Genomic DNA, 9978 nt, shown 5'->3' with positions numbered 1-9978 from the left:
GTTTCTCACACACACTCTAGGACAGCTACAGCTCTATTGGGGCCCAATCATCGGAAGATGCATGAGATAGGAATCAAATTGTGTTCATAAGAAAGAAAAACTAAGAGTATAAGGTGTGGACAACTAGTCATAACACCATTTTGGTGTCATCTCACATGCCACATCACCAATGGTGTTATAACACCAAGTGGGGAAATGGTCACCATGTTATATCTTGTTATAACACCAACTTTTTTCCATTTTATAATTTCTTTTTTATTTTTTTTCAAAATTCTTTTTTTTTAATTTAAAAAAGTTTATTTTAAATATAACATAATAAATAAAACATAATGTTTAAAAATTATAAATAACATAGAATAAAAAATTTTAAAAATTAAAAATAACATAGAAATTAAATTACACATAACATCCAAATTCAAAAAAAAATACAACGATATTCAATAAAAAACATTTTTTTTAAAACTAAACGCTATTCGTTACCATAGAAGATATAATTCACCAAGTCCTCTCGAAGTTGGCTGTGTTTATTTGCGTCCTGAATGTCAACAACTCGATGCAAATACTCTGTTGTTCCTGGTTGAAACTGAACGTGTCTGGGTTCCGTTGGGATATAGTGTGCAATATTTCTCCATTTATCTTCTACTACCATGTTATGCATTATGATACATGCATACATGATATATCGTAGAGTTTCTAAATCCAATGGTCGTGCTACATGTTCAACTATATGTCACTTCGCCTTCAGCACTCCAAAAACACGTTCCACATCCTTACGTGCTCCTTCTTGTCTTCTCTTAAAAAATTTGTCTCGTTCTTCAACCGGGTGGCGGAATGCCTTCACGAATGTGGAATACTGATGATATATTCCATCTGTAAGGTAATACCCATATTTGTATTCGTTTCCATTCACCGTGAAAGGAGATCCGGGGCTTTTCCATTCAAAAGATCGTCGAATATTGGCAACTGATCAAAAACGTTGACGTCGTTGTTAGAACCCGCAACCCCAAAAAATGCATGCCAAATCCATAAATCTTGAGAAGCAACAGCCTCTAAAACCAACGAAGGTGATCCTTGATGACCACTTACGTATTGCCCTTTCCATGCTATCGGACAATTTTTCCATTTCCAGTGTGTGCAATCAATGCTTCCAATCATTCCGGAAAACCCATGACGTTCTTCATGCGCCGCATGCAATTCTTGCAAATAATGCAACGAAGATTTTCGCAAATACACGTCTCCAAATGTTTCAACAACACCCCTTGACAATGTATCCAAACTCTCCCTTGCGGTTCTTTCGGACATTCTCATATAGTCGTCCATGGTGTCGGGTGACTCCCCCATAGCCATCAAACGAATAGCCGCAGCACATTTCTGCAACGTTGTAAACCCTCGTCTACCACTAACATCATATCTCAATTGAAAAAATTCATACCTAAACATAAATTAACTACAGTTTAAAAATATATTGCATATGTTGTAAAATTAAAGAAACTTGCACTATATTTTTATTTATTTTGTATAAAAGTATAGTGAAGAAGCGATACCGGCTTTCCAAGGCGTTGGCAATCCGTAGGAACACATTCCAACTCAAACGAAATCTTCTTTTGAAGTCCTTCGACCTGTATACACAATTATCCGCAAAGTAATCGTGATATAGATGCTCGTGTCCTTCCTCGCGATTTCTGTTTAACATCGCACGTCTTGTTAGTAGCGGGGCTGGGTCTGGTTGTAGCAGCTCGTTAGTATAATACTGATACATCATCCTGAAGAATATATCGTCATCGGAATCATCGGACGAGTTGAAAGGATCCATAATTCTTTTTTGAAGATAATTGAGATTATATAGAGAGAAAGAGAGAAGTTATGTGTAAAAAATTGTTTAGATATAATAGGTATTTATATAGGAAAAGAATTAATTTTAAAGTTTTTTTTATTAAATTAATCGTATTCAAACGGTTTGAAGTCATAACGGTCGTTTTTTTCTCGTTTCATCCAGTGAAGACGGCAACGAGAAACGCTGCAACGAGACTAAACGAGATGGGGAGGAGTTCATCTCGTCGTGACGCCGTTATCCCCTTCCACGTCGGCAATATAACGAGATGCAAATGCCCCACACCGTATGCTCTAAAGGAGAAATGTTTAGTATTCTCTTTGTTTAATGGAATCAACTTTAATGATTTACTTACCTACCTTGATGAACGGTTTATTTTACGGTTTAAAACTCTTGAAATGAACCTTCAGTTGTACATCCTTTCTTACCTTCCACATATATCGGAGGTGTTAAAGGGCATTTTGATCCAATATATCAATGATTTAAATTTCAACCATGATGGGCATTTCGGTCTAATATATTAATGTTTTGACTTTTGCAACCTATGATTTTAGATGATGATTAGGCCCATTGGTACTCGCATAGCTTGTTGATACATGATTATGGACAATTGAAACCAAGTGATGTCTTTTTTTCATCAAACACGAGGTTCTCTGGACCGACTGCCAAGTTAAGGTCTCACATTCTCATCTGTTATTAGGTTATTTGATTTATGAATATATGTCCCTTGTTTTTCTTGTTTCGCCTGTCTTAAATCATGATCTTAATGGTGAAAAAATATTAAAAGATTCTAGATGTTGGAGTCTAGCATTGTTAGCCATAAACAAGCTGATTCTCCTAAATGATTTAGATCCAAGGTACATTTTACATAAGCCTATGTGTCTAAGAAGTTGTTTTGATTAACAACAATGAAATGAAATGATGTGATATAGTTGTGTGTTGTGCAGTACCACCGTAGATGGTGTATTAGCATGGTATGGGGTAGTTTCTACATGTGATGGCTCTCTGTACATATGGGAATTGTCTTGAGGTGCTAAGTTTGGTTATCTTCACCATTGCATAAGAACATATGTTTCTTATTTTACTTTTTGCCTAATAACTCCAATGTTTCTAAAGCTATAAATATTTTTTATATGTATGTGGAATCAGGAGATACAGTGTCATGTTTGGTGGCGGATGATTTAGGAACTGGTGTATTTGCATAGGGTAGGGACAACATCCAATTACAAGTGTATGCTCTTGGAATATAATAAAATAAAAACCAAGGTACCAAAGTAAAGTTGTGAATTGTTTGTAATATGGTCACAATTCTTTACCTTTTCTCTTGTTCTTTCTTGGATTAATGTGTCATCAAGAATCATACTTAAATGTATATAATCAAGTAAAATACTGAATGAAAAGACTTGCCTTGTTTTGTTTACCCGACATGGGCTACATCTGTTGGGATATGAGATGAATGATAAAAATCGAATATTAAAAAAATCAAAGTACTTGAATATGATACTAAATTGCATGAACTAGATTATTATAGACTTATATAAGATTGATCAACTAATAGACTATATTGGCTAGATACATTTCATTTCAATATATGTTAAGAGTTTGTACTCTTTTTCTTATGGAAAGAAAATCCAGAATTCCATTTGTCCAAAATTTCAAAAATCATTTTATAACCCTAAGTGCAGGAAATAACAATGTACTTTGCTATTTCTTGCATTTAAGCTTCTTTTACCACGAATAAGTTGATGTAAGTTGCTATTTTATGCACTTAGGCCCTATTTTGGTTAAGATACAAGAAATAGCAGCATACTTTAATTTATTTGACTTGAAAAAAAAAACATAATCTACTTTTTTTACTACACAAGTCATTTTATGTCCCCAAGTGCAAGAAATAGCAATGTACTTTGCCATTTCTTGCATTTAAGCTTCTTTTTCCACAAATAAGTTTAAGTAATTTGTTGTTTCATGCATTTAAGCCTTTTTTGGATAGAATGCAAGAAATAGCAGCATGCTTAATTGATTTGACATGAAAAAAAGTGTAATTTAATCTTTTTACTACACAAGTCATTTTATGTCCCCAAGTGTTTGATCGCAAGTCATCATATTAACGACTCGACATTGAGTACTTTCACTCGCTTACATCTCTACGTCTAGTGTTCCTATTACCGAGTTTTTGAATGACTCATTAGTTTTGTGCTTCGAAATAGATTTTCCGAAAAGATTAGTTTAGAGGAAATTGTCCAAGACTTCAAAAACACAAAATGTCGATGAGTTCCACTTTGATAAGTAATGCAAGGACGTTGAACACAATGGATCTTCTATTGTTATTTGAAAGGATGTTGAATCATTTAACTTAGTTCCAGGTGAGTTGAAGTTACAAATATAAGCATTATATATAGTAAAGAGAATATATGGACGTATCAACTCTTAAGTACTAATTTTTACAAATCATCTACATTGAGAATTGTCCTAGAAAAGTAGTCCATCAAATTTACAACAATAACTACATTTTCATCTTATGTTTACATGCTACAAAAGTATGAACTTTTCAGAATGTGTTACTTCACACAAGGTGAGAACAGGGTCGGCTCTACCCTATGCAAAACTAAGCAAGGGCTTAGGGCCTCCAATTTTAAAGCTTATTATGTTAATTATATATGTATATATACATATTTCTTGGATTACAAAGACAAGTTGGAGCTTGACCTGGTGGTAAAAATGGTTGTTTATAAAACCAAGGGTCTCAAGTTCGAAATTGTTTGCTTACTTGTAGTGAGTCCGCCGGGAGCGATGGTCTTCATCAAGCCCAAATCGCATGTCCAGATGAGGCGGCTGATGGTGGTGGCGATCGAGGTAAAAAAATACGACGGCGGTGGAGTTGGCCTCTGTCAGCGTTTTCTCGGGCTGCTTCTCCACCTGTGGCGACTCCTTCCGTCATCAGAATATTAGAGTGAACTCCTTCTGTCACCGCCTTCTGTTTATGAGAATAATGGGAAAGGGAGACGCAATATCCCCAAAAGACAACCGAAGGCAGAAAAGGAACAAAAACCCTAGAAACTACTGAGATCTTTAGGCGGTGAAGTCGATTAAAGCGAGTCGCTGGAGGTGGAGGTAAGAAGAAAAATAAGATGAAAAAATAGGGTGTAAGTAGTGATTCTTGGAAGAAGGGATGCCACCAATCATAATATCATTGGCTTACCGAGTTAGGGAGGCGGTGGAGGAGATAAAAGAACAACATGTGTACACAGAATATAGAAAATATCAAAATATGACCCCCAGAATAATACCAACCCAAAACATCACATACGGGTATAAACAAAGGACCATTCTTGTCAAAAATAGCTTGAGTTCACTATTCCTAAGAAGTGTCCCTCTTTAATATATATATATATATATATATATATATATATATATATATATATATATATATATATATATATATATATATATATATAAAAGAACATGTGAAAAAGTTTTTATTTGGTTAAGGTTTTGGTGAGGTCAAAGATTGTTAACCTTGTATTTGCCTAACTTTTACTTACGTTGTGGCTGACTTTCTTCACAACATTGCTAGAGAGTAAATGCCTATGCATACAACGGAAGTGGGATAAAGACAATGGACAACGGCTGCACAATCAACGTTCATATGACAGCACCAGGCCTCAAAAAAGATTGTTTAAGGTAAACCCATGAACGGATTATATTTGTTAATTCTTATTATTGTATCGAGTGGGAAAGTCTCCAAATTGACGAGATATAGATGATTAAATTAATTATATTGTTGTGTTGATATGTATGCTCACTTTATGCTATAATTCGGAAGCTGGTATTAATCAATTACTGAAGTTGATTGAAAAAAAGTCAATCTTATGTAGATAAACACAATCGATCTTCTATGGGCACTTGAAAGGACGTTGGATCATCTACGTTCGTTCCAAGTGAGTTGAAGTTACAAATGTAAGGATTGTAGTATAGAGTATATATGGATGTATCATCTCTTAAGTACTACTCGACAAATAATCTACATTGAGAATTGTCCTATAAAAATAGTCCATCAAATTTAGGGTTAATGTCATAAAAACACTTAAGTTTTCAGGGTTTTTTGGTTTTGCCCAAAATTAAATTTTATGTTCGTTTTTTCCTTACCCTTATGCACGAATTATTGAATAAGTCATCTACCTATCAAGGTTAAGGAGTCAACTGAGCATCTCAGTGGCGGGATTGAATACCCGGATCGAATCAGAGTTCACGCAGTCTGCCCTGAGCAAATAGGAGGCGCAAACTTCCAATTTTTTTTTCATTTTTGCCCTTTTTACATATTAAACCGGATACTTGTAAAGGTGGCAGCCACGTAAGCGCTTATTAGGATGCTTTTGATGATGTGTCAGCCACGCATTTGCTGACAGTGTTTTTATATGGAAGGCTTCACAAAAATTCTATATATAAGGAAAATGAGGTGATGCCACCTCCAACTCACAAACGAGAGGGCTTGCCACTAAGCTACATTGGATTTTATGATTTATTACATGAAGAAATAAATATAATGTATATCACGAAAACAAATTAAATAGATTTTGATTTTGTTTATTATTATTATTATTATTATTATTATTTCGTATTTTCAATATAAATAGGTATTTTTTTGAATTATCACTATAAATATTTTTTTTTCGTATTTTCAATATAAATTCATATATTTTTTCTGTATCATAGGTAGTTAGTTAAATACATGCATTTATATATACACACATTATGTATAAAGATGTTTTTTATTCATATTTATATATATACATTATGTATAATGACATATAAATAACATATTTAAACGTACTTAGAATGTGTATATGTATTTATTTCGTATAAAACTTATTGTATGCATATAAATATGAAAATACCATATAAATACATTCAAAAATATCTCTGTACGTTTATATATGTATAAAAAAATGTTTGTATACATATAAATAACGTTTTTTACATCTAAATAACGATGTTATACATATTTAGATGTATTAAAATGTTTCTCTAACATATAAAATACATCAATATGTTTTTATAAAAAATAAATACATATATACCTAATAAATACATTAAAATACATTTTTATGTGATTTATATGTTTTTAAAAATAAAAAAAATATGGTTTTCAATATATAAACACTCTTGAAAAATTGTAATAATAATAAGAATAATAATAATAGTAACAAAAACAATAATAATAACAAAAAAATAATAATAATAATAATAATAATAATAATAATAATAATAATTTGTTCCAATATTAGACATTATGTATATTAAGTTAGGAAAAGAAACATAAGAATCCTTCTAGCTTAGTTCTTGAAGTCTATACCCGCTTTGTCGGAGGCCCAGGTTCGAATCTTCTCTCCCCCAATTTTGTTCGAAATATGCGTTTTTCATTTTAAGGTAACAAACGCTGACTGGCTGGCTGGCCACGTCAGCTCCTACTCAGCCTCTTCCCTCCCATCAGTTGAGGATTGACCGGCCAAAGAAGGTAAATGGGCAAAAGTGAACATTTTTTCCGGTATTTGAGGCATAAACGAACATAAATTTCAACTTTTGGCAAAACCGACAAAAAACTGAAAACTTTAGGGTTTTTATGATACATGCTAGAAAACTTTGGGAAAAAGCGACAAAAAACGACAAAAAACTTTGGGCAAATCCGATAAATTTCAACTTTTGGCAAAACCGACAAAAAGCTGAAAACTTTTGGGCAAAACAACAATAGCTACATTTTCATCTTATTTTTACATGCTACAAAGTATGAACTTTTTAGAATGTGTTATTTCACACAAGGCGAGAAATGGCCACCCATGGTGTTGGTGGCAATTTTGTTGATATCAAGGACTTTAAAACCCCCCTTTCAGATTACATTACCAAACATCTAGCCCAAAATAAGACCATTAATAGGTCTGTTCAAGATAATTAAGATACATGCTAGAAAATAAGTTGCAAAGAAAAATTAGATGAGAAACTATGTATGTCTAGCCCTTTGCAAATTTGCAATGAACACCATAATCTTCACATAAACCCAATCGCTGAAGCTATCATAAAAGTGAAAAAAAGCATGTCTCCCTCGACGATTGAGAAGTAAAGCCCCAATTGATATCCAAAATCCAGTAGCAAAACCAGTTCCCCCACCAATATAAAACCATCCCCAAAGTTCATCTATGTCTTCCCCATCACCCTCACTTTTACCATTGACTGACGTTGCTTCTGATTCTTCATCTCCAGGACATTTTTTGGTAAGGGGAGGACCACATAGTCCTGTGTTTCCATCGTATGTTGAAGGTGGAAAGGATTGGAGTTGAGTGCTAGATGGGATTCTCCCTGACAAGTTATTATACGAAACATCTAGATGATTTAAAAAAGTCATACCAGACATGCTTAATGGCATCTCTCCTGACAAGTTGTTTCCAGATAAATCCAAAGTTTCAAGTTGTTTCATCTGGCCAATTGTCAGTGGAATCTCTCCAAGTAGAGCGTTATTTGATAAGTTTAGTGAAATCAGTTGATAAAGATTGGTAATCTCATATGGGATTTGACCCATTAAATTGTTGCTTGACAGGTCAATGCTCTTCAACAGTACAAGATTTCTGAAGAATTCTTGTTCATCTCCTTGCCACTCGATCATTGCATGGTCAACATACTCATCATCTTGAAAATCATAAAGACCACCTCCTGAATAATACCACTCAATTGAATAGGAATGCACATTTTGTGTTGGTAACAATCCTTCTTGAACCATGCTCATAAGATTATCCAAACACGAGGGGATGGTTCCATGGAGATGGTTCATGGACAAGTCTAGAATTTGAAGATTTGGTAATTGACATAATTGCAAAGGGATGGTTCCAAAGAAGATGTTTGATCTTAGTATAAGAACATACAACCATGACAACTTTTCCCCAATCCAGACAGGCACATTACCAGAAAACTTGTTGGCCCCCAAAATTAATGTGGTCAAATTCGTACAATTCTTTATGGACAAAGGCAATTCTCCGAATAAGCCGTTCTTGTGTAAATCCAACACCTCGAGTTGTATCAAAGATCCAATGGGGGGAGGAAGCCTTCCAGATAGATTGTTGTGTCCAAGATTAAGGACTTTTAGTTCTTTGAAATGCCACAAACAGTCTGGAATTTGTCCGGTTAGAGAGTTATGGGAGAGGTCAAGAAACTCTAAAAGCCCATGGACAATTTGGCATAAAAATGAGATTCCTCCATAGAATTTGTTTCTGGAAAGATTTAATGATGCCACAGTGGAAGAAACATTCGATATTTGACCATAAAATCCGTTGGAACTCAAATCTATCACTGAATTGTTGTCAAAATTTAATGATAAATCTGGTGCTTTCCCGGAGATGTTGTTGGAAGAAAGATTCATGCATATTAATTGAGAAGGCCACATGTCCCAAACTTCCATAGGAATGGTGTCTGAAATGCCATTATTGGAAATATCAAGATACACAAGATTTTTCAGTGTTTGAATCCATTTGGGGAAGCTAGGGCCTAGATTGCAAGAGCTCATTTCAAGATGGGTAAGATTTGTCAGTGTTTGGATCTTGTAGGATGGTGGCCCTACAAATTGGCTATGAGAAGCATCCAACCATTGTAATGGAAGCGATATGCATCCAGACAAGTTGTTGAGAAAAACAGGAAATTCGATTATTGCAGAGTTGTTATTCAGATATAAATAGGTCAAATTACAGAGGTTTGTATTGATGCATATATGAACTGCCCCTATGACTGTATATATAGCCTCGACTGTGAAGGTAGATGGCATAACTTGTGTAGAGCATAGGATATTTCCCTTCCATGGAATTTGAAATTTTGAACCAAGCTATAAGACAAACTCATGATGAAGAGTTGAAATAAATTGTCCCAGCCAAGCTGTAAGTCAAACTAATGATGAAGAACTGAAATCAAATGCCCCAAATCAGACGTTCAAAGACTCACAAGTCTTGGTAATTTGTATCTATTATATATACGTTTTCCCATTGTGTCATGTAAATCCCAAAAAACAAACTAATTGAACGTAGAATATCCGCCCATGAAGATAGTGTTCTGATATTATTTGGTTTTAAGAATCTAATCACTGTGAAATGTCTTATCTCAATTCTCAATTA

At 34.1% G+C, this 9978-nt stretch overlaps 2 protein-coding genes across 2 annotated transcripts; both read right to left on the bottom strand.

The window, feature by feature from the left end:
• Positions 1-906: 906 nt before the first annotated feature.
• On the bottom strand, positions 907-2291 carry LOC145121774 (uncharacterized). The gene is made up of 3 exons (XM_079057474.1): positions 2260-2291; positions 1545-1619; positions 907-1432 (listed from the first exon to the last, which is right to left on the bottom strand). The coding sequence occupies exons 1-3, from the start codon at positions 2289-2291 to the stop codon at positions 907-909; spliced, it is 633 nt and encodes a 210-aa protein (XP_078913600.1).
• A 5535-nt stretch (positions 2292-7826) lies between these two features.
• On the bottom strand, positions 7827-9635 carry LOC145121773 (receptor-like protein EIX2). Its single transcript, XM_079057473.1, has one exon. The coding sequence runs from the start codon at positions 9633-9635 to the stop codon at positions 7827-7829; it is 1809 nt and encodes a 602-aa protein (XP_078913599.1).
• Between the last annotated feature and the right edge of the window lie 343 nt (positions 9636-9978).

This window comes from Lactuca virosa, chromosome 6 (genome assembly GCF_052849685.1).
Source record: "Lactuca virosa cultivar CGN04683 chromosome 6, Lactuca_virosa_CGN04683_v6, whole genome shotgun sequence".
Lineage (NCBI taxonomy): Eukaryota > Viridiplantae > Streptophyta > Magnoliopsida > Asterales > Asteraceae > Lactuca > Lactuca virosa.
This window is presented reverse-complemented; position numbering and strand designations above follow the sequence as displayed.

Excerpts from the sequence above, each read along its gene's own strand:
- LOC145121774 (XM_079057474.1), bottom strand. The coding sequence starts at position 2,291 with ATGCCCTTTAACACCTCCGATATATGTGGAAG. Across the intron at positions 1,620-2,259 it reads ACCTCCGATATATGTGGAAG|GTCGAAGGACTTCAAAAGAA; the intron begins GTAAGAAAGGAT and ends TTGTGTATACAG. Across the intron at positions 1,433-1,544 it reads GCCAACGCCTTGGAAAGCCG|GTATGAATTTTTTCAATTGA; the intron begins GTATCGCTTCTT and ends ATTTATGTTTAG.
- LOC145121773 (XM_079057473.1), bottom strand. The coding sequence starts at position 9,635 with ATGCCATCTACCTTCACAGTCGAGGCTATATATACAGTCATAGGGGCA.